The sequence below is a fragment of the Channa argus genome, chromosome 17, assembly GCF_033026475.1.
Source record: "Channa argus isolate prfri chromosome 17, Channa argus male v1.0, whole genome shotgun sequence".
Classification (NCBI taxonomy): Eukaryota; Metazoa; Chordata; class Actinopteri; order Anabantiformes; family Channidae; genus Channa; species Channa argus.
The window spans coordinates 4,274,660-4,299,270 of record NC_090213.1 but is presented as its reverse complement, the minus strand read 5'-3'; the positions used below and the strand labels follow the sequence as shown (position 1 = coordinate 4,299,270).

Genomic DNA, 24,611 nt, shown 5'->3' with positions numbered 1-24,611 from the left:
TCCTCATATTGGCAGACAACACCACCTCACCACTGGCTTTCAATCATCTCTGAGACACATTAGCTCTTTTGTGAATGGTCTAAGGCTGAAATGACACACATAATCAAACCCTTATCCACTATATTCTTTTTGTTTCCTGTCTGTTTTTCCAGGTGCATGGACATCCTGGAGTTATCAGAACATGAAGACCTGAGAAAGTTCCACTACCATACACTGAAGCTGTACTGTGCCCTCTGTGCCCTGGGAAACACCCGTGTAGCACACGCCCTCTGTAGCCATTTGGACCAATCACAGCTCCTCTACACCATCGACAACCAGTACCTCTCTGGCATGCTGAGAGAAGGCTTCTACAATGTTCTTATTAGGTTAGATGCACTGTACTTGTTATGACTATTACAACATCACACAATCATGTGTACATACAGGCAGGTGATGGCAAAAACATGTTTTTGCACATTCAGTAAACTCTCTGCGTTTTGGACCAATACCTGCTTGCCTACATGTCTGTTAAGAAATTGTTGTACTAATATAATAAATACTCGTGTTAGTGATACAAAATGAAAGTTTAGTGTGGCATTGTTAATATTTAACAGGATCAATTTCAGGGAGGTGATGGAGCAGCTCAGCAATAATGATGGAGGTGATGTAAAAGTTATATCGCAGCTTATTAAATTTTCTCATGAGTAAAAATACTGCCAACCTACCTTTACCGTGCAAAGAAATTGATCCACCCAAAACCCCAATATAGATGTGTTATATAAATCTTAATAATGCAACAGTAAGTATTTCTATTGCCAGCACACATCGAGTTTAAATGAATTTCTCACTTTTCTTCATATATCCTCAATAAATTCCCAATTGAATCAGAGACATTATTGGACTAAATAACACATTATAAATGTCACCTAAAAATGTAATTTTAAATTGTAGGCAATAACATATCTGTGGTTGGAGAGTTGCATTTTAAAACTGTGATTATAGGCCAAACAGTGAATTTTGCCTCTCAGCAGCTACTTGAGTAAAGCTGAGTCATAGGTATTGATCACCAACCCTGTCACCTCAAGCAGATATATTATGGTAGTTATGTGCTCTGGCACTGCAGGATTCTTAGCAATTGCACATTTATACCACTTATGGAAAGTTATTTTTAAACCTAGATCTGCAATACTGATTGATGTAGAAAAGCATAAATCTCAGGAATAAGTTGGATGCATGGATTGAACTGGTTCTTCTTATCGACAGCATCCATCTTGAGACAGCGAAGGAGGCTCGTCTAATGATGAACAATGAGTTCATCATCCCCGTCACAGATGAGACGCGCTCCATCAAGCTGTTCCCTGATGAGTCCAAGCGACACTCCCTGCCCGGTGTGGGCCTAAGCACCTCCCTGAAACCTCGGGTTAACTTCTCCCCCGTTGGCATCCTCAACATCAAACGGCAGCAGTACCTCTACAGCCCCCAGATCCCACTCGGCATCCTGAAAGAAAAAGCCATTAGCATGCTCACCGAGGCTGTGCAGGGTGGGGGTATACACATCCGAGACCCATTAGGCGGAAGCGTCGAGTACCAGTTCGTCCCAATCCTCAAGCTGATTGGCACACTGTTAATCATGGGAGTTCTAACTAGCGAAGAGGTCAGGCTGATTCTCCTTCTAATTGACCCCAATGTGTTTGGAGACGTGAAGGAAGAGGAAGAAAAAAAGGGGGATGAGGGAACCATGTCGGGTGAGAAGGAGGATGTGAGCAAGAATGAGGAGAAGGCTGTGGAGGCAGGGGAGGAGGAGACCAAGGGGAGTAAACCACCTGTTAAGGGTCTGCTGGAGAAGTTACTGCCGGAGTCTGTTAAACGCCAGGTGATTAACAATGGAGATTGAAAATGGTTTAATAAAATGTAGGCTATTAATTTATCTGGCCAAATTTTAATTAGATTTTAATTTTACCCAGTTAATTTTCTTCCATTCGATTTGCTTCACTAATTTCTCATTTGTCAGCAAATGAGAAATTAATAAGCAACTTCATAATTTATTCGATACTGAGGAGTGACTGCAAAGGATGGCAGCTTTTAATTGCTAATATTCCTATCAATGACAAAATGTTCACCATGCTTTTAAATGTTGGAAATTGCAGTAATATGTGGTATTTCTTCCATTCAAAATGGTTTATATGAAAATGACTTCAGAATTCAGAAAAGACTCCAGATAAAGCAGAGATTACAAGAAGCATTCATCAGAATTCACCTGTTTAAATGTGTTTCTACTCAGATGTGTGAGCTGCTGCACTACTTCTGTGACTGCGAGCTGAGGCACCGCATCGAGTCCATTGTCTCTTTCTCTGATGGCTTCGTGTCCAAGCTACAGTACAACCAGAAGTTCCGCTACAATGAGCTGATGCAGGCACTCAACATGTCTGCTGCTGTCACTGCCAAGAAGACCAAAGAGTTTCGTTCCCCCCCGCAGGAGCAGGTATAATACTGCAGCCGACCGAAGGGCATCAGAGAAATTGTTTACATCCTGTTTGAGATGTTATTTATGTTCTAAGTTGTTTGAGGTATGATACTGGAAGAAAAAGGATAAATGCTTGGTCCTTGGGGTGGAAAAGTAAAATCAATGACCTCGCCTAAAACAGCGGCAGAGACAGGAACACTGAGTTTTGCAGTTGTGAGTGCCTTTTAGTTTCAGTTGTTTCCTAACTTCATTTTCAGCTGGTTTTCCCGGAGGATGAATTGGGGCATATGTGAGGTGAAATTGAACTTGGACAACTTAGCTGTGCAGTGAGTGAAGTGGCTGGTTTTCAAAGTACATCATTGTTATTATACTCACAGGGGAAATTTACAGTATGCTTTCATCAAGCAGGTTTACAGGTATAATGCATTGTGACTGTTGACCTAACATTAACCCTATAATTTACAGATTGTGCTTTAATTTGATTTCTTCAACCCATCTAATGTCTAAACATTAGTTTTGAACTTGAAGTGAACTTGTGTGGCTCCTCTGAGTCTCTCAAAGTAAATCTGTTGTTTATTTAGGTCGAAAATAATTATTCATTATTACTCTGGTAACAACTATTGTATGTTAATGTTGTCTTCAAAAATGGAGAACTAGCATTAAATAAAATAAAATTAGATTTGCCTATGCTAATAAGTAAATTATTCTTCCTGCCATAAAAGTCCAAGTAATTGTTTGGGTTTGTATTTATGTCACTTGCTTACGTGGTCAATAATGCTATTGGACAACACACAGCAGTGTGTTAAATTGCTCTTTTGCTGGTGCTGCACATTAAACATAAGCACAAGTCTACACTAGGAATAGTGGTCAGCAGCAGGTGTATCTTGTAGGCAACATTCTCAAAGATCACTCTATGTGGTTTATTAAAAAGCTCAGCCAGAAATAAACTGGTCAGAAAAGCATCAGCTTGAAGAAGCATCTCATTTATATTTAGTCTGATTCCCAGTCGCTGTATCTCGCAGCACACAGCAGTAACAGCAGATTTGCAGTTAGCAATTTTAAGGACAAAACTGTTTCTGCATGATGTGATTAACAATGACTGTAAAAGTTTGACTTTAAAACTTTTACCTAATGTGAAATGCTTTAGACTTTTTTTTTTTTATCTACATGAGCAGTGTTTCACACAGAATTCTGAGAGACTATGGTCAGTGAACCTTGAGCCCTTTAGGGGGGTTTGTGGGCATTGTCCACTGCAAGAAAATGTAGTACAATTTAAAGTTAAATGCAATCAATCAGGTGGATTTCAAGGGTAAAATTAAGAGGCTAGACCGATGAATATCTGTGTACTCTTGTTAGGAATAAAAACCAACTTCATATCCTATTTGTCTTCTTCCAGATCAACATGCTGCTGAATTTCAGTGCAGGAGAGGAGTGCACCTGTCCTGAGGAGATTCAAGATGAACTCAGTTCTTTCCATGAAGAATTGCGTCTGCACTGTGGTAGAGTCAACCTTCTGACAATTTATAATAATTATAAAATTTATAATATACAGAAATTTATCTTACTTAACATACTGGTGCATAAATATGCCACACTAATCCCCTTTTGAGACACTTCTGTTGGAACATCAGTACGTCTTGCCCTTTCCAGGAATTCCAGTGGATGAAGAAGAGGAAGAGCCGGACACTTCGATAAAAGGCCGTCTCCTCGCTCTGCTCTACAAGATCAAGGGTCCTCCTCAGAAGACAGAGGAGGAACCCACAGAGAAAGAACAGGCTGCTCCCAGTAAGTAACTTAGAAATAAAATTAAATAAAAGTGGTCGAGTAACCTGAAAGTTTACTGACTTTGTGGAAACTTCACAGCAGGGTGTTTCTTTTAAATTATAATCATTTAGATGCATTGTGATTTTAAATTTGAGGAATGACAACAAAAATGCAAATAAAAGGGTTTAGTATATATTTATTTTTAATTAAATGACAAACCATGAGATGTAAGTTCGCTTAAGAGCATTCGGCCTTTCATAAAAATTGACCCATGTTTAATATATATATATATTTTTTTTTTTTTTTGTCCTTTCGGCTTATCCCGTGAGTTTTTGAAAATGCTAAAGTGTTTTAAATTGACATCTGAAAAGTTCATCCTGATGCATGTAGCAGTAGGAGAAGTCGGATTTTCTAGGTGCTTGGGTACTAGCATAACATCTCATTTTTATCTATTTAGTGTCTAAGCATTTAATGAAAAGGCCATAAAACCCCTTAAACAATTCATGGACGTCTCTCTGGTGGACCACATTTGTCATTAAGCGTCGCTATGTAATAGCAAACCCTCAAAGTAAGTCCAGATCTTTCATCATAAATGATTCAGAAAATACCCAGGTGCGAGTGGTTTCTGAATTGTTTTCTGCTGCCCTGTGCTGAAAGCATGTTCTGTACCAAATAGTACAAGACTAATGGAAAAAGCCTCTGTGGGAGCCTCTTCTATGAATTCTAATGTCTTTATCCACCCTCCAACACCTATCCTGCATTATTGAAAAGCTTTGTAAGTGCACACGTGATGTGATTCATGATAGCTCTGATAGAAGATCTACGTTATATACAGGTCTTATAAAAGTGAGCTTATTAAACGATGGATGGAGGAAACCAACTGCTCTTCTCAGAATATATTAAGTTGTATATTGTTATGTGTATTGTTCGTTTGTTTCACAATCCCTCCAGAGATGAAACTTGTTATTAAATAGGTTGTTTCATTTAATCAGGAGCTTTATTAATCAGGAAATTAAGTTTGGGATTATATTTTCTAAATTTGTCCTGATGATTTATATTGATTGATTTATATCTGCATAATGATACCCTCCTTAAGATACACAGCCTACATGTTAATATAAAACTATATCAGTTAAAATAAGGCTCACTTTGCCAGTTATGAGCTTTAGTCTTGTTGAATTGCGCAGACACTACATCTATACTTTGACACTACATCAAATACATTTGAAAAACGAACAGGCAACTTCATTTTGTCTGGGCCCTATGGGCACTATGAAACTTTTTTCTTGCCAATTAGTGTGCAGAGAGAGTAGTTAGTATGTTTGTGGCCACTGCTATGTGAGTCAGTGTTGGAGACAATGCAAAGCATATGTGAATCAGCAGGACATTCACCTTCAGGGCAGCTCCCTGTCTTTGCTTCTCTGTCATCTCTCATTAGGATTCTGCTCAGCGCTGATGCTTTGCTTGCTACAGATGTTGAACTGTTTGATTTAAACACTCAAAGTTCAGCGATAGCTTTGGAATAACAGTGTTATGATTTTAGGCTCAAATGTTTGAAACAGAGTTCTTCTGTTTTATTGTTGCTTGTCATCTTGTAATATTGATGTTTGTTGGGAACTTGAAATTAGGTTTCAAAAGGTCACCCAGACTTTACAGCTTATGTACCAAACACCTTCTCCTGGGCTTCAGTTTAGCTTGCTTCTCTCTATTGCTGTAAACATTAAAAAATGCTTGAGGTTATCATTTTATTATTTCATTTTATCTAATGAAATACCTTTGAAGTGGCTGGGAAAGTCACTACACAGCTGTCTCTCCGCAGTCCTTAGTAACTGTTTCATAATTTTTCTAGCAAAGCTCCTTCTATTGTAGGCAGATTTTTAAGGAAACATAAAATATGAAAAGCATAACGAGAAACATTTCTGACCCAAACACTTTTGGCTTATTAATCAATGATTACACAAAAATCCAAGATCACTCACAAAGTTTAGCTTACTTGTATTCACATTAGCTTTGTTTGATGAATTTCCTGACCTGGCTGTTGGCTACTTCTCTGATGTGGGCAACACACATTTTTGTGTCCTCTTCTTTTCACACATTACATCTCATTTTATATTGTACTGCTTGCCAAATGCCTGAAATGTAAAGATGTGAATGTGATAATGACAGTGCTGCTGATGACCACACAAATGTCTTAAGGCCTCAAACATCGAATTAAACAGTTTGGATTTTAGGCATCTAGAATGTTTATTATAGTTTAGACTTGATGCTGGGACTCAAAGTCCACAGTGTATCAAATGTAAGAGGAGTTGCATATAGTAATGAATTGAGAATTCGCTGTGAATCTGTAGCTTTTGTGTGCGTTATCAACCATTTTACAGCTATCTCTGTGTGTGGGGTGTTTTTTGTTTGTTTCTTTTGAAGGACCAATGGCAAATACATTTTTACAATTATAGTTGAAATAAAATCCATTTCTGCTGTGGTTGCACACCAGCACTTTCTTTGCTATCTATGTTGCTTTGCTTTTTAAAATAAGTACCTAATCACTCAAACACGTTGTTTCGATGGTGGTCAATTGTGGCAACAGCGCCATTAACCTTTGACAGTAAATCACCGCCTCTGCAGTACTCACTGTATAAATGTTGAATTCTCACTTCTCCAGCAAACTTGAAGGAGCTGATCTCACAGACCATAACCAGCTGGGCCCAGGAATCTCACATCCAGGACTCAGAGCTGGTCAGAGTGATGTTCAGCCTGCTGAGGAGGCAGTACGACGGCATCGGAGAGTTGCTGCGTGCCATGAAGAAATCTTACACCATCAGTGCCGCATCTGTGCAGGATGCTATTAATCTGTTGGCCTCTCTGGGTCAAATCAGGTCTCTGCTTTCAGTACGCATGGGCAAAGAGGAGGAAAAACTCATGATTGATGGACTTGGGTAAGAAGGTTTTTTTGACTTAAATTGTAATGTACAAATATGATGGTTGCAAAAAGTTTTTGTTCTTGATTATACAATAATTTCTACATTCAGAAACTATTCACAGTGTGCAGCTAGGCAGGGGTGCTTGAAAGGTTGTGAATCCTTTACAGGTTTCTCAGTTTCTGCATACATATGGCCAATACGTGATCGGATTGGCACACCGCACAACCACAAACAAATGAGCCACACCAATTACACTTACTTATTATTTCTGGTACAAAAGTATTAAATAAGTGTTTAGCCAGATATACAGATTTTAAAGAGTTTCAAGCCCTACTGGAAACTTCTCACATGTTAAAACATACAATATACCATGATCTCCATTAACCACATTCTTGCGTTTCCCAGTGACATCATGAACAACAAAGTTTTCTACCAGCATCCCAACCTAATGAGAGTGCTGGGCATGCATGAGACAGTCATGGAGGTCATGGTCAATGTGCTAGGAGGAGACAAGTCACAGGTAGGTGTGACAAACACAGCTACTACTAAACGTCTCAATATAACCTCATGCTGCACTTACAAGCCTGTTGATGGCTTTACACAATCATTATCAGCAGATTTGCTCAGTTGCCATTGTTCAGCTGAGCCAAATGTTCCTCAGACTTTTAAAGTGCATGTATTATGGCTGTCACTTGTATTCACATTATTAGAAGGAATTGTACTCTGCCTACTCTGCTGCACTCTGCCACATTGTCCAATGCTTTAGAAAGTCATTGTTTTAAAATGTACTATTATTGAGAATGCTCCGAATGTAGTAATCAAGAGTAAACACAGAAACTTTTCCGATAGGTTAGACCAGGGTCTTGAACTTCAGTCCTCGAGAGCCGCAGCCCTGCTTGTTTTTCAGCTATCCCTGCACAGCCTTTACCAGTTTCTGATTGATTGAGCTGACCTGATCTAGGCAATTAGCAGTGCGTAGTGCAGGGATTGTTGGAAAACATGCAGGGCTGTGGCCATTTAGGCCTGGAGTTTGAGATTTCTGGGTTAGAGGGACAAGCTCAACATTTTAGAAGCAAAGATCTCTTAACTGCTAGTAGTTTTGTTTAATGTCACAACTGTCCATTTTGGAGGATGTTTCTAGTAAAATAAAGTTGCATACTGTAGCTTTATGTTCATGTGGGGGCCTGGTGGTTCAGTGGTAGAACATTGGGTTGCAGAAGGCAGCGGGTTCGAATCCCACAATGGTGGCTTGGTCCTGAGCCCCAATAAAATGGGAGGGTTGTGGCAGGAAGGGAATCCGCCACACACTCCGCTGTGGCGACCCCTGACAGAACAAGCCAAAAGCAGTTGATCTTTGACTGTAGCTTTAAGTTCCTGATTCAGTTTCTGAGTGTAGTTCATTGGACTATTTGATTTGTAGAGACAGATGAGGGCGTAAATTTTATGCTTAGCAGGTCCTATACTCAGGAAAACAAAATTTATCGTAGGAGGTTGTGGTTAATTAAGAGCAACAACTTAATGCCCACAAGAACCACACGGGTAATAGAGAGGCCAGGGGAGTAAAGTAGACCCAGGAGGGCACGAGAGGGGTGAGAGGGAGGCTTCAAGCCTGTCCTTTTTGGGCAGTGCTGACAGAAGCTGGAAGAGAAGATTGTGATTGAATGACACGGCCAGTGCCAAGTATGAATTGGACTTCAGACAGACAGACCTCAGGGAGACATTCAGGCCTTTACATCTGACTCTGGCAGTCTGATCACGTACTTTAGTCTCAGACAGAAATTCCAGACCAGTTTATTGCCACTTGATATGTGCGGTGTGCTTACTGTGGCTGTAAAAAGTGGGAGTACCATAGCTCGTTAATGTATATCAGGTTTGCAGTATTTACTTTTTGATTAGCTCTAATGTTGTTTTATCATGTACATGCTACTGCTTGACACCACCCCAAGGATAACTTGGATATTGAATTTTGTAGCAGTTCTACAAAACATAATTACTGAATAAAAATGAGCCACTCTAAAGCTTATGAGACTATTTGAATCGACTCATATTTTTTATTTCAGTTCTACAGGGTTTACATGAAGAAAGTGAGCGTCTACTTTGACTACTTTAATCATTTGTTCATCTACAGGAGATTGCCTTTCCAAAGATGGTGGCCAGCTGTTGTCGTTTTTTGTGCTACTTCTGTCGTATTAGCCGGCAGAACCAGAAGGCAATGTTTGACCACCTGAGTTACCTGCTGGAGAACAGCAGCGTTGGGCTGGGTAAGCAGTTTTAGAATCATAAAATTAGATCTTCTCTGCTGATTTGTATTGACAGTCAAAACCTTTTATAAATGTGTATTTTTTGAGAGAAGAAGACTGAAAGTTTAAAATGTATGAGGGAATTAAAATATAAGCAATAGGAACTGCAGGGAAGGATGATGTATTGACTTTTCAGAAGCAGGAAAGGAGATGCTTAGAGAAAGGTGGAGAGTTAATATATTTTGGAAAGTATTTATAGGAATACCTTGACATTTCAAAATCCTATTTTAGTATTTGCCAATGGTGTAATCGCTGAAAAGTTGCCCTTTTGTTTCTCCCAAAATAACTCAAAATGAAACCAATTGGTGCTGGTTGCTGGCAGCAAATTGAATTGCAGACACAAACCTGTCGCCCACATTATGACAAGCATGAAAGGGAACAGGCAGTAATTCAATATGCCAGAGTATCAGTATAAAAATGAAGCAGAGCACAGAAGGAGGCAGTTGATGGAGGGAGAAGAATGATGGAGGGAGGGAGGAAAATAACAGACAGATTTTATTTAGTCATGCAGGGCAGGATTGGTGAGTCACTGGGCTTTAGCTGCTGCTGCTGTAGAGTTAAGCAGCTCCCTGTGAAGAGGTTCACACGGTCTGTGGAGGACAGATGAATTCAAACTCAACACTTGGACAAAACATCTGATATTTCCTTACTAATGAATTATGTATCAGATGGAGAAAGCTAGAAATCATGTCTTGTTTTTCTGTCATAAGTGTTGATATAAGTGAAATATGTAAATGCAATTATAAACCACTTACTGTATATACTTTTAATGCTATTAGTTTTATTCTAAATTACCTTCAATACTGTTACACAATTCTTTTTTTGAGTTGGTACCAATTAAATGTAAATATTCGGAAGGAGTGTTTATGTTCATTGAATCACAGGATTCATTATTTTGTGTGAAGGTCTGTACAACTTCCCAGTATTTCTATAAACTGTGGTGATGAGAATTCTCTTTTTTAAAGATGCATTGATTACAATATTAAGTCCTCATTGTGGGTTTAAAGTTGCAGGTGTGATTGAGTCTCAAAAATCATAAAGACTTGAGATGGTAAAACATTTTCCTAACTTTTTATTTCTAAAAGATCCTCAGTGCTTTAAAATTCTTGAGTTGGACATGTGTTTGTAATTTTTCTAGATGTCAGCTGACCTAAACGGAGCTCTGGTCTCCTTAGATTAGAGAATACTAGGACAGCATATGCACATTGACTGCCCCCTGTTGTTGAGGTGAAATGTTTGTTGGCATTGCTGGTAACACTTGGGGTATGTGTGTGTTTAGCCTCTGAAGCTATGCGGGGCTCCACTCCACTGGATGTTGCAGCATCTTCGGTGATGGACAACAACGGCCTGGCTTTGGCCCTGGTAGAGCCTGATCTGGAGAAGGTTTGTCAAATTAAAACTACAGCTATAGAGTTGGAGTAAATATTTCATACTGAAGGACAAAAGTACAAAAAAACTTAACTAATGAGTGGATTTCTAGGACTATTCAATTATTTAGTTTTAGCATCATCTCAAGATATTTGTTGGTGGAGCAGATGAGTGTTGTGTGTATTAAGGTGTGACAGTATATCCTGTCATTTTAGAATGTTTTGAAGCTTTAGCTGTTAAATAGTAATTAGTCTGCACTTATATAGCTCTTTTCTACCTATTGGCAGTCAAAGCGCTTTACACTGCTTCTTATACACCCATTCACACACAATCACACACAATCCCACACACACTCGCATACCAATGGGGAAGTTGCTATGCAGCTGGGAGAATCTAAGTTGGGGTTCAGTGTCTTGCTCAAGGACACTGGCATGTGACCGGAGGAGCTGGGCATCGAGCCAACAAATGCGGGCTTGGTGGATAACCGCTCTACCTCCTGCGCCACAGTCACCACACTGACGGTCATAACTACACTGGGTCATTATAACACCTATATGTCTGTGTTTGTAGGTGGTGACATACCTCGCAGGTTGTGGTCTTCAGAGTTGTGCAATGCTGGTTGCTAAGGGTTACCCAGATCTGGGCTGGAACCCCATAGAGGGAGAGCGTTACCTGTCCTTCCTGAGGTTTGCTGTCTTCTGCAATGGTATGTTAACTTTAATTTGATCTTATTTTGTCTTTACCAGCAGCTGTGAAGCTGCACAGTCAGTAGGCCTAAGAAGTGCCCCTAAAAAAGCTGTCCGTGGGCCTGTTGTATAACAGGTGAGAGTGTGGAAGAAAATGCCAACGTGGTGGTGAAGCTGCTGATCAGACGTCCAGAGTGTTTTGGTCCTGCCCTGAGGGGAGAGGGAGGCCATGGTCTGCTGGCTGCCATGAAGGAGGCCATCAAGATCTCTGAGGATCCTGCCCTGGACCTGCCCAAGACCCCGGCAGGAGTCAGTACTGGGTATGAATTCAAGTCAGTTTACTTTATCTTTGCTCCTGACAGGGTTGTGACAGTGAGTGGCACTAAAGTAGTTAGTAGTAATAAAAGTCTACCAGTGAACCGTTCCATTAATTAGATCTCTATTGGTTTAAAAGAGTATAGCTGCTGTGACACTGATGGAAACGTGTTTGTCTCCCTGTACTCATCAGTATGCAAAAGCTGTGATACACTGGCTGCGTTTTAATTGGGAGGGTTATTAGTAACTCAAGTGAGAGAGATGATTGGGGATTGGAGATGTATAACATAAAGCCCTGTTGGTTCATCATGTATTTTGCCAAAACATAGTTAATGTTTACAGTATAGTGGTACAGTAAGCTATCTTGTAGAATCTTTTGTTCCTCAGTCTGCAACTAACAGGAAGGTTTGCTTCCTGGACCGTGTGTAAAAAATGTATTAGAATTGCAGTGTGTGTGTGTGTGTGTGTGTGTGTGTGTGTGTGTGTGTGTGTGTGTTTTAGGTCTGGTGAAGAAGAAGTTGAAGTTATTCACATTGGAAACGCCATCATGTCCTTCTACTCAGCTCTCATTGACCTTCTGGGACGCTGTGCTCCTGAGATGCATGTGAGGGTCTCTAAAACTAACTAAGGAATTCCACTGTAACCTTTACTCTGGAGAGTATAGCTGGCACTGCAGTGATTTGTGAACTTCACCAACTTATGTTTTCTGTTATAGCTAAGTGTAGAGGGAGTGAGGCAGTTTTTGATTTGTTTTTGTGAAAGTTTCTCTTCATGTGCAATTTCATTACAAAAAGCAGAAAATATATTCTCTTCAGTGTGGATAACATTTTCCCACCGCTAAATTAGGGTTCAGCATGCACAGACTCATGTTATTCTGCACCTCTGCTCTACATAAACAAAAGCCCCTAAATAAAGTCCAGTTTCTGTTTAATGTTTTCTATTTCTAACCCATAGCTTATAAATGCGGGTAAAGGTGAGGCACTGCGTATCAGAGCCATCCTGCGCTCTCTGGTTCCTACCACAGACCTTGTGGGCACCATCAGCATCCCTCTCAAAATGCCTGTCGTAAATAAAGGTATGTTAGTCCTATTTGCTACACAAAGTCATGCATGCAGGTGGAACGACTGAAGCTGAAAAAGGTGGAACAATAAGACAACCAGCATTAGTTGGAAGATGTGTAGAGGGACAATAAATCATCTTAAAAATGCTGCATTGCTTTGCGGACTAAATATGAAAAAATGATTTGACGGTTATAAGTCACACTAAAAGATCAAAGCAATAGAAATTATGGCATCGCTGCATTTCAAAAACCATCTCAGCCCCTCAGCTGGTTGTATATCGTTTTTAATGATCCTCCTCCAGGCATCAGTGAGGAGGGAATATCTGTTCACCTCTGTGTAGGCAGGATTTTCTGCAATTATAACAAACAATGTTTTACTTGCTGTCCATTTATTGCTTTGCCACCAAATTTAAAGTATAGTTGTCGTCGTACTAAATAAATGGACTCTCCTCAGCAGCACCCACACCAGAAAATTAATTCTACAGCATGTGCAATTTTGTAATAGGAAAGCAGACTGTGTCTTAAATGAATCTCAGTAGATTTTGCTTTTGTAATGTGTTTTTTTACAGCTGAACTCTGCAGTTGTTTTAACCCTAAATAAACTTAAAGCCAGCCCCACATTTCCACACATTTTATTCATAAACCATGTATTTATCCAGTCTGTATTAAAAATGAACTTTTGCTGTTCAGCTTTTTACTTTTCCTTAAATATTCATGCAATACTCAGCATCCTATTATTATAGGTCTTTTATTTCTCCTCTACCACTAAACCTACATCCACCAAATACACTTAAAATGTTCCCTTATGTGTTTAACCTTCAGATGGCACAGTGACAGAACCTGACATGTCAGCCAGTTTCTGCCCAGACCACAAGGCTCCTATGGTGCTCTTCCTGGACCGTGTGTACGGGATCGAGGACCAGAGCTTCCTGCTCCAGATGTTGGAGGTGGGGTTCCTGCCTGACCTCCGAGCCTCGGCGTCTCTGGACACGGTCAGTCATAAACAACCTTCACGATTCTCTATATCCCTATTAAGCCTTCGCCCTTTATGATGAGTTACAAAATTTCTATCTCTGTTTCCTAAAATAGAGTTTAGGTATTTGTATTTTATATTTTATATTTGTAATCTTCCTTCCTGTTACTTTTGGTGGTGTTGCCATATAGGACTCATTACAGTTTGTTTGGGCTCCCAGTTTGTTGATCATATATCTAACAAAAGCAGATGATCTCAGCAAACATGCAAAATGATTTAGTACTAGAGTCACAACAAAGCCTTGTTTGATTGCCTCTGGGTTGTCAGAAACATTTATCAAATATTTATTGAGAATCTTGGGATGTCCAAGGTGGGATACAGTCTCTTTTTCGGCAGGCCTTTCCCAGGCACTAATGTTAAGATCAAAGCTACAAGTTTAACATGTTGTCTGTGACTCGTATTGAATTGTTAGACTTTCAGATCCCTTAAACTAGATTTCATTAGCATTCATTACTCCAGCAAATGCAAATAAAAACTTAGTTATGAAGTTGTCACCTAGTAACATCTGTAATTGATCACCATTGTCCCCTTCTTATTGCTCCTCTATCATTGTTTTTCAATTACCATACAGTTAGTCATGGTTTGCAACAAAATTTGCATTTATAATGAAAAACTGCTGCATCACTGTGACCCACAATAAATCAGATTCATGTAAGAACATACAGAAATATTTTCAAAAACTTTTTTGTTTAGGCCAGTGCCCATTTCAAACCTTGGATGATTAAAATGACTCCCAGCAGTGACATCATGGAAAAAGCTTTTTTTCCACTCTACTTTCCATTTGTGGGCTTTCTTTTTACTGTTGCTCTGAGCCCATTTTCAATCGAACATTTTATAAATCTTGTCATGTGGAGACTGTAAAATGCTTCCATGTCTTTCAGCTAAATGTATTGTTCTCTGTGCCACAGGATGTGTTGAGCACCACTGAGACAGCCCTGGCTATGAACCGATACATCTGCTCAGCCCTGCTGCCTCTGCTGACCCGCTGTGCTGCTCTCTTCGCCAGCACAGAGCACCATGCCCAGCTGATTGATTCCACGCTGCAGACAATCTACAGGCTGTCTAAAGGCCGCTCACTCACTAAAGCCCAAAGGGACACCATTGAGGATTGCCTGCTGGCTATCTGCAAGTAAGGCCTGTCAAACCTGAGTGAAAACATTCAATGGGTGTTGGGTATTTACTGAGGCTGCAGCCTGTTACTTTCAATCAATCCCGCTTTCAAATGACTTGTTTCTGACTCAAGTTGAACACGTTAAACGGCACTCTATTTTACTTTGCTTAAGCATTTACTACGTGACGTGAAAGTCGTTATCACTAGGTGTTAATTTTACACATAAGTACTATGTAAAGATCACAGTGATAATTCGACATTTAAACCCATTTACTTTGTGGCCATTTTAGCCCCAACTGACTGAATCCTGCCGCTGGGTGAATACTGTCTGCCAAACCCTAAAGGTCACGTTACAGAAAGTTTTTCTTGTTCCCATACACCAGGTTTACTTCGAGGCTTTAAACTGTGCATGGAATCTGCAGTTATTTGAATTAATGCTTGGTTTGTATTATGTAACATATTATTTACGAGTCTCCTTTGTTGCTCTCTGTATTTTTATGTCTAAACATTATAACTCTGCTGTTTCACAGGCATCTGCGTCCCTCCATGATGCAGCAGCTGCTTAGGCGGCTGGTGTTCGATGTTCCCATGTTAACCGAATACTGCAAGATACCTCTCCGGGTGAGTCGTTTTTTTATCATTATCGCATTCTTCCTCATGTAATGTGTATTGAACACTCATCCGCCATAAAAATATGATTATCCATAACCAGCCCTACTTCCTTATGTAGATATAATATATACTATAGTGGTGTTAAGCCATGAAACTGTAAACCTTATTTATTTTCTATCTCAACATTTTAGTGGTGTAATTGTAAACCAATAATCTTAAAGAGACTTAACCTGAATTCCTATAATATCTTTTATCCATAATTTCTAGCTTCTGGTCCATCACTATGAGCAGAACTGGAAGTACTACTGTCTACCTTCTGGTATGAGCAGCTTTGGCACAGCTTCTGAGGAGGAACTCCTCCTCACAAAGAAACTCTTCTGGGGAATCTTTGACTCCCTTTCTCAGAAGGTACAGAACCATGTATTATACTACATGAACAATATTACGATGCACTAAGACCAAAAAGGGTTTTATAATGTAGGATATCTGGTATTTCTTTCTAAAATATCTATATCTTTTCCTCTCCTTCTGGCTCACTTTCCAGCTCTGAAAATATATTCAAAATGTCAGGAGTCAAGACAATATGTTTTCTTATATCCCTCTCTGTTGCATATTGTGATAAGTAGTCTGGTGGTGTTTAGCTCCCTAAAGCTTTTCATCTCTCTTCTGTTTTTTTTGGGGGGGGGATCTATTTTCTGAAATTGACTTTTAAACATTCGAGTGTAGCTCTCCTGGGAGAGGTTTTTGTTATTCAGAGTTAGTGAAGTGAAAGTGCAATGAAGTGCTTGTGAAACAGGTGTAGCCAAAACAGATGAATCATTTAACAGTCTGTGACAGGCCATCGCTTGGTGCAGCTTTTTTTTCCAGTTTTCTGTTAATTTTTCACTCTCCTGGTTTTGCTATGCTTAGTATATCCATCTAATAATTTGAGAATGAATGTCCTAAAAAATGTAGATAAAACTGAAGAAATATGGTTTGGTAACCGTTCCTTCTGCTACATGTATCTCTTTTGTAGAAGTACGATGCTGATCTTTTCAAAATGGCCAATTCGTGCCTATGTGCCATCGCTGGAGCCCTGTCTCCAGACTTTGTGGACGCTAGTCTTGGAGCAACATTGGAGAAGCAGGCATCTGTGGATCCACAGGGCAACTTTGATCCCAAACCCATTAACACTGCCAAGTGAGTGGTCTGACTATGCACTTCCTAACATCTAAATCTGATAGACTGATTTGCTAGTTTTTGTTTTGTGTGTAAAGCCTAGAGTTTCTAGTCTGTATCTTTTTAAAAGAAAAAAAAGCTTTTTCCAACTCACTATACAAGTATAACATACTTAGTAATAATGCTAAATTTTTAAACATCTTTATTTTCCAGTATCTCCCTTCCTGAAAAACTTGAGTACATTGCCAACAGATATGCAGAGCATTCCCATGATAAGTGGTCATCAGAGAAGGTTAGTGTGACCTCGGTGTTCATTCATATTGACATTGAATTTGTAGCATTTCTTATATAAAGTAAAGTAGATTCAGGTGGATGGTTCAATATAAAAATGCTATGAAATAGTATGTTTTATTCATAGTAATTATGGTTAATGTTGCCTGGTACGGCAGCAGGCCTGGCTCCACAGGTTCTCCCAGTAGATTACTTTTTACTCAACTATAAAAGGTGTTGTTGCAGTTGTCAGCAGGCTGGAAACACGGAGACAGTATGGATGAGCAGGTTAAAACCCATTCACTGCTGAAGCCTTACAAAAGCCTGAGTGAAAAGGTATATGCACACTTCTAAACACAGAGCTGCTTGTAGACACCTACAGCTAATGATTTATAAAAACATGCAACATGTATCAGCAGTAAGCATGGTTTGAAGATACAAGTTTTAAATGTTTTTCCAACTCGAAAGCTTGTCTAGCAAGGCAGGAAAACTGGTCAAATTCTAAATGTCACACTTCACCATGTTGTCCATGGTTTGCATAAATGTAAAGTAGGCAAGGTAAGGATTTGTAAATTGTCAAACCAAGCATGGAAGAACCTCTTCACTATTTCAACACAAATGCTGTAAAGTTTACTCTTTGTACAATCCACATGGCCATTAATCAACATTTCAATCCCAAAATACCCAGGAAATAAATGTCTTTCACAAACATTGATTAACCACATGAATACCACCTGGTGGTTTTAATGATGGACAGGGATCAACATGGGCACTCTGACCGGTCTGGAGCTACGCAGCAAGCTGTGATGCTCCAACACCTGTCAACCGTGGCCAGCATTAAACCACCAGGTGGTGTTAATGTTGTACTGTGTAATGTAGCTGATCAGTGTAATTCTATTAGAACAGGTGTGGGACACAGTTGTGCATGTTAAGTAATTTTCTGTGTATATTATTTAGGAGAGAGAAACTTACCGCTGGCCTGTGAGGGAGTCATTGAAGAGCATGTTGGCTATGGGCTGGAACATTGAGAGGACCAAGGAGGGAGAAGCCATGTTCCAACAAAGAGAGAATGAAAAACAGCGAAAGATTTCCGAATCTCAGGTATCATCATGATCCACTTGTTTTAATATTTGTACCACTTTGCATAATATTGACACAAATGTTTACTTTGTAATATAAACTTCTGTTAACTTAAAAATTAATTGCTATCTTATCGATACATCAATCTTTGTCCCCTATGTTAACTATCCTGGGCTTTAACTGTGGTGTTTTTGCACTGAATTTTAGGGCTGAATTTATTTCTTCTTTTTTTTTTAAAAGGAAATCACATAAATTCTTTAAATAATCACTTAAGAGGCCGAGAAATAGGTGCTGCAGGTTTGATGAGACCAAAAACTCAAATGTGTATTGAATATAGAAATCTGACAATCCGCAGAAAAATGGTCGATATTACCTTCACAAATAGTCTTGTGTGACCACAAAGTACTAATTCACCTCTGGAATAATACATATAGGGTTATCTTTAGCAAAAGATTTTAAAGCCTGCTCATTTACGGCTGTTTTGTGCCCATGTTGCCAAAGTTCAAATCTGTTATGATTTTATGACTATTCAACTAAAATCGGAGTTACATTATTGAGCTTCATTTCTGCTCCTTGCCTAATTGCCTGTCTGTGACTTTGTAGGTAAATGGTTTTAGTCCTGCCCCTATGGACCTGCACAATGTGACCTTGTCCAGAGAGTTACAGGTTGGTTTTCATTGTTGTTTCTGGTTTACATATGCACTAATATGCTCTAATCATGGAGAAAAAGTCAGTATCTTGCAGGTGCAAAAGCAGCTTGCACAACCCAAATAAGATTAAAAATGTTTCCTTTTTTTTGTAGGGCATGGTGGAGGTGGTTGCAGAAAATTACCACAACATCTGGGCCAAGAAGAAAAAAATGGAACTTCTGAGCAAAGGTTTGATGTACTTTAAAACATGCCATGTCGCTTCATCCTTTTTGAGGTCCTGTAATTCTCACCACTTACTTGGTAAAATGCGTTTAATGGCGATTTTTGTTTGACCTACCAGGAGGAGGGACCCACCCGTTGCTGGTTCCCTATGACACCCTGACTGCTAAAGAGAAGCACAGAGACAGAGAGAAAGCCCAGGACCTGTTCAAGTTTCTGCAGATCAGTGGCTATGCTATAACAAGGTCTCCTTTTACCCCTTTTTGTCTTTGTGCTGTAGAAAATAGAAAAAAGTTATATATAGCTACAACAGAACCAAACTGTAAACTTAAGTGAAACTTATGTAATTATTATGTCATTGGATTCACAGTATCTCCCTTAATTGGCAGGGATTTAAATTATATTGCAGCTTATTTCACTTTACTAGATTCACTACTACTAGATGCTCATTTCAGTAGTCACTTGAGGTCCTTTTGCCTCACAGGGGTTTGAAAGACTTGGAGCAGGACTCATCCTCCATGGAGAAACGTTTTGCTTACAAGTTTCTCAAGAGGCTGCTAAAACACGTGGACTCTGCCCAGGAGTTCATTGCTCACCTTGGTGAGTGTGTGATTTTAAATGCAGACACACTGTCCACTAAAAGCTCATTTCACTCTTTAAAACTTTGCCATGACACTCACCTTGCGGCATAAATTGGCTGTTAATCCAGAGGCTATGGCCACCAGTGGGAAGAAAGACAAATCACCTCACGATCAGGAAATAAAGTTCTTTGCCAAGGTCTGGAACTCCGGTAACACATCACTGAAATATCGATGATTTTACTTTGAGGTTTTTTCTCTCATGCACTACATTTGTTTCCCCAGATTTTGCTTCCTCTAATTGATCAAACCTTTAAGAACCACTGTCTCTACTTTCTGTCCACGCCGATTAAGAACCTGAGCAGCTGTGGCTGTGCATCAAACAAAGAGAAAGAGATGGTTACAAGGTAGTGTTTCAGAAGCAGTGCGTTTTGCTGGTCACAGGGTGTTGTTGCTGCTTTCCTTCACTGAGAACAGTTTTCTTTCGTTTCTTACCTGCTCTTACTAACAGATCTTCTTTTTTCTACTCTTCTCTTACATTCTATCTTTTCCAGCCTGTTCTATAAGCTGGCAACTCTTGTTAGACACAGGATTTCTCTCTTTGGTAAGGTTGGAATTGGCTCTGTGCATTTGTGTGCCTCTTGGCTTGAAATCTCTCCATATGACAACAGTAAATGTCTGTCTCGCAGGAAGTGACTCAGCAATGATGGTGAGCTGTCTGCACATCCTCACTCACTCACTTGACACCAGGTAGGGAGAAGTCAATACTACTCAAATAATTATTGCCTTTACATATCACCGTCCTTCAATGGATACTAACCCTTGTTTAATCTCTCAGAACGGTGATGAAGTCTGGTTCGGAGCTGGTGAAAGCTGGTCTCAGGGCTTTCTTTGAAAACGCAGCTGAGGACCTGGAGAAGCTGCTGGAGATGCTGAAGCTGGGGAAGTTCTTGCAGTCTCGTGCCCAGATGAAGAGCGTGACCCAGAGCATCAACTATGTGATGGTGGTGCTGCTGCCCATCCTCACTGCCCTATTTGAACACATTAGGACACATGATTTTGGAATGGAGCTGTTATGTGAGTTTGTTTGGCCATATAACCCCCCATATACTCCCCCCCCCCCCCCCCCCCCCCTTAACTATTTTTTTTGTTTGTTTGTTTGTTTTTGCTGTTGTTGTTATGCTAGAGATTAAATGAAACCCAGTAAAGTACGATAATACTGGGGTTGGAGTGTTGAATTTACATAATAGATAATTCCCAAGTGGAATTTAAAAGACGTCATCTTTACAGATTATCTGACCTCATGAGAACATGTATTTTGGCAGTGCAGCTCCTAATTAAAACATATCATATATAAGAATTAGGAAAGTGCCAAACAGCCTGTTCCTGATGACATGTACTGCACCACTGATTTTTCTGATTCGAGAGAGAGAGATAGAATTTTGTATAATTTATTTATTTTATTTATTTTTTGATCAGTGGATGACGTGCAGCTGTCCTGCTATCGAATCCTGACATGTTTCTACTCCTTGGGAACAGGAAAAAATGTCTTTGTGGAGAGGTAGGAGCCAGTTCTTAAAGCTCAACAGATTTTAAAGTGGCCTCTAACTTTCCCCATGTGCCATATTTGGATATTTGGCCATTAAGTTTCTGTATCCCTGGTACAGTAAGACTGTGATTTCTATAGGATCTGTGAGAATTGGTATGAAGGTACTGTGAAATAGCAGCAGACTTTTTTGATGATGCATAACTCAATCTCATTTATATTTCACATTTTATGTGAAACAGTAGATCTTACAAATTGAGATGGAGGTTTGGGGCTTGCCTATGCACGAAAATTATTATTTTTTAAGACATTCTGTTTGTGCAGTTATTTCTTGACTGGTTGTTTTACAGCAAGAACAAAAGTCTGTTATGGAAAAGTGTTTCTCACCTTCAGCCCAGTTAAAATAACAAGCGTTGTAATCCTGATGCCACATGAAGCTCTGTGTATAGTCTCCAGTGGCAAAGGAATTGATTGAGTGTTCAAGATGGTCCTTAGCCCAAAAGGTTCTCTTTTTTTTAATGGTGCCTCCTTTTTTGCTTTCTATACCTATTTTAATATGTGCATTCAGACATCTGCCAGCACTGGGGGAGAGCCTGGCAACCCTGGTGGGAGCCATGCCTGTGGCCTTTCTGGAGCCCCACCTAAATGCCCATAACCCGCTTTCTGTCTTCAACACAAAAACCGCCAGGGAGAGAGCTAGTGAGTCTCCACATGCTCATCCCCTTTTTCATTTCCCAATTAATTTGTAGCACATTCTGAGATGCATGTGTATTTATAGAATCTATTTTTGTGAAGACTTGTTCTGTGTGTGCTTTATAAAAATTCTAATTATAAAAATTATTATTAAAATGTTCTCCCCTTTCTAGTCCTCAGTATGCCTGACACAGTTGAGGAAATGTGTCCGGAGATGCCTTGTCTCGACAGGCTTTTAAAAGATGTCAACGATGCGTCGGAGTCTGGTGCTCGCTACAGTGACATGCCACAGGTATGAGGGGATATTTGAATGTATGTGGGTGTTTGTTCCAATAAAGTGTCAGTAATGTATATGCCATTGTTGCTGATGTTTTAACTTTTGACCCACACGAGGAACTAAGTTTCAAAATATCACATCCTCTGCTTTTTTAAATATGCCCCTGGCACATTAGAGAGCTTGATGCAAGTATGATAGTAAATCATCACAACAACCCCTTAAATGAAGGGTTTACTTACTGGTAACTGGATTTAATTTAAATACATTACAACCTATTCTACATGATGCAAAACATTTTGAAGTAATATTATTTAGTTAAACATTGTTATAAACAGCTTCATACATGCATGTTTAAACATGCAGCGAACGCTTTAAATTATGCCCGTGAAATTTAGTCTGTGAAATTTGACCTAATTTGTAATGTGACCCTTGTTTTCAAAAAAAAAAAACAGTAGTTAGTGAAAGGCTGCTATGAGGCTTTATCAGTCTGTGTGTAAATGTGTGAAACCTTACGTCAAATATTTTTGGTCGAAAAACTTCTGATCTCTAACATAACACAGTGACTTGTTCCTGTTGGACTCTTCTTTCATCTTACCTTGAGTCATCCAGACATTTAACCTCGTATCTTGCAGGTCATAGAGGTGATTCTTCCTATGCTGTGTAACTATCTGTCCTACTGGTGGGAGAAAGGTCCGGAGAACTCGCCTCCTGATGCCCAGTGCTGCACCATGGTCACCTCTGAACACCTCAGCATCATACTGGGGAACATCCTCAAGATCCTCAACAACAACCTGGGCATTGATGATGCCCCCTGGATGAAGAGGATTGCAGGTAATTGACATCTGTTAGAAACACAAATAAATAATATATTTATATTAATAAACTGAAAGGGTTTGCACTGGGTTTGTATTCCTGACAAGTCATACTTTAATAAGTAATTGAAAATGGATCCAAATTTGGAAATTGATTGTTTTATAAGGCATTAGGATGTGAGTTTGTCTATTTTTATATTCATGTAAAAACGTCTGAGGGCACATAGCCTGAGGCAGCTTGACATTGCATTTGGATATTGTACTTTATATACAGGAAAATTAGAAATAGGGAAAATTGATTCTGTCATATTTAACAGTTCTTGGGCTAATGCTGCATTGTGAGAAATAAGGGGGTAAAAAGGAAATAGCTTATTTCTAAACAGAAGTGCTTAGTTAGTGCCTAGGTTGACAGTTGACACTAAAGCCATTAATTTTATGGGACTCAGAAATGTGTTCTCCAGACTCGTTGTACAAATCCTTCCAGACATCTGATTTATTATTGAAAGCATCAGTCTCATCCCAGGCTATATTTATAATTTTCTCGTTACAGTCTTCTCGCAACCAATCATCTGCAAAGCTGGAGCAGATCTTCTGAGAAGTCACTTCCTGCCCACACTGGACAAACTGAAGAAAAAGACAGTAAAGGTGAGAGCTTGAAAAATATGGCACATGATATTATGGCAAAACATTGTATCCACGGCTCAGTGATACCTGTGGTTAAAGTACATTGTTTGGTGACTCCATCATGAGCACATACAATATATAGAGCTGTCAACAGTCAGAGCTGTCAACTACTCTGAGTCTGAATATGTAGATATGTAATAAATTTAAAGCCATAAATAAGTTGTTGATGTGTTGTAAATGTAGGTTGTGGCTGAAGAGGAGCTGCTGAAGGCCGACAGTAAAGGTGACAACCAGGAGGCGGAGCTGCTCATTCTGGATGAGTTTGCTGTGCTCTGCAGGGATCTCTATGCTTTCTACCCCATGCTCATCCGTTATGTGGACAACAACAGGTACAGTGCATTCATCGTACATCATTCATTCATTCAGTACACCACTTAGGTAGAATGAGACCCTGGGGTCATTCAGTCCAATCAGTGTATTCATGCTTTTAACGTTTAAGCATACTGCTCAATCTGAATCTCAATGTTTTATACTGTAAGACTTGAAAAGTATCAGATACAGGCTGGTGTTAATCTGTGCATGCTCATTTATGATAAGTGAATATTAAATAGTTACGAACAAATTTTCTTGTTTTGTTTTATTTTTGCTGTATCCTTCACAGATTTATAAGAACATGTTGTGTTGTAGTTCAGTTGTCCCTGGTTTTTGTCTGTCTTCACTCCAGGTCTAGGTGGCTGAAGGAGCCTGATGCAGACTCCACTGAGCTCTTTAGGATGGTAGCTGATATCTTTATCCTTTGGTGCAAGTCACACGTAAGTTTCCCCATTTTATCTAAAGATTATTACATAGTTTCTATCAGTCATCAATTGAAGATAAAATATTTAACCCCATCTTTTTTTTTTGCCCTCTAAATGTAGAACTTTAAGCGTGAAGAACAAAACTTTGTGGTTCATAATGAGATCAACAATTTGGGTTTCTTAACCGGTGAAGGAAGGACGAAAATGTCGAAGGTAAAGTCACAGGGTTGCATACAGTATGATTTGTATTTGGCCAATACAAAATTAAAGAGCTTTTGTGTTTTTCTTCAAAATAAA

The 24,611-nt window shown here is 39.4% G+C and overlaps 1 protein-coding gene across 10 annotated transcripts in view; it reads left to right on the top strand.

Moving 5' to 3' along the window:
* Nucleotides 1-24,611, top strand: part of ryr3 (ryanodine receptor 3) — a 93,497-nt gene that overhangs the window by 49,707 nt on the left and 19,179 nt on the right. For 9 of the 10 annotated variants that reach the window (XM_067481079.1, XM_067481086.1, XM_067481078.1 and 6 more), the window contains 38 exons: nt 153-365; nt 1,243-1,852; nt 2,261-2,461; nt 3,840-3,942; nt 4,094-4,228; nt 6,867-7,140; nt 7,531-7,645; nt 9,254-9,386; nt 10,705-10,808; nt 11,364-11,499; nt 11,616-11,799; nt 12,296-12,398; nt 12,749-12,869; nt 13,677-13,846; nt 14,796-15,016; nt 15,529-15,619; nt 15,878-16,018; nt 16,626-16,789; nt 16,982-17,060; nt 17,285-17,374; nt 17,996-18,139; nt 18,722-18,784; nt 18,921-18,996; nt 19,109-19,232; nt 19,472-19,587; nt 19,697-19,764; nt 19,851-19,972; nt 20,120-20,169; nt 20,255-20,315; nt 20,404-20,642; nt 21,045-21,126; nt 21,680-21,810; nt 21,978-22,096; nt 22,714-22,912; nt 23,444-23,538; nt 23,761-23,906; nt 24,242-24,329; nt 24,435-24,527. In XM_067481079.1, coding sequence (XP_067337180.1) covers nt 153-365; nt 1,243-1,852; nt 2,261-2,461; nt 3,840-3,942; nt 4,094-4,228; nt 6,867-7,140; nt 7,531-7,645; nt 9,254-9,386; nt 10,705-10,808; nt 11,364-11,499; nt 11,616-11,799; nt 12,296-12,398; nt 12,749-12,869; nt 13,677-13,846; nt 14,796-15,016; nt 15,529-15,619; nt 15,878-16,018; nt 16,626-16,789; nt 16,982-17,060; nt 17,285-17,374; nt 17,996-18,139; nt 18,722-18,784; nt 18,921-18,996; nt 19,109-19,232; nt 19,472-19,587; nt 19,697-19,764; nt 19,851-19,972; nt 20,120-20,169; nt 20,255-20,315; nt 20,404-20,642; nt 21,045-21,126; nt 21,680-21,810; nt 21,978-22,096; nt 22,714-22,912; nt 23,444-23,538; nt 23,761-23,906; nt 24,242-24,329; nt 24,435-24,527 — 5,404 coding nt within the window. The remainder of the gene's footprint in view (nt 1-152; nt 366-1,242; nt 1,853-2,260; nt 2,462-3,839; nt 3,943-4,093; nt 4,229-6,866; nt 7,141-7,530; nt 7,646-9,253; nt 9,387-10,704; nt 10,809-11,363; nt 11,500-11,615; nt 11,800-12,295; nt 12,399-12,748; nt 12,870-13,676; nt 13,847-14,795; nt 15,017-15,528; nt 15,620-15,877; nt 16,019-16,625; nt 16,790-16,981; nt 17,061-17,284; nt 17,375-17,995; nt 18,140-18,721; nt 18,785-18,920; nt 18,997-19,108; nt 19,233-19,471; nt 19,588-19,696; nt 19,765-19,850; nt 19,973-20,119; nt 20,170-20,254; nt 20,316-20,403; nt 20,643-21,044; nt 21,127-21,679; nt 21,811-21,977; nt 22,097-22,713; nt 22,913-23,443; nt 23,539-23,760; nt 23,907-24,241; nt 24,330-24,434; nt 24,528-24,611) is intronic. The other variant, XM_067481084.1, reaches the window with a different exon arrangement.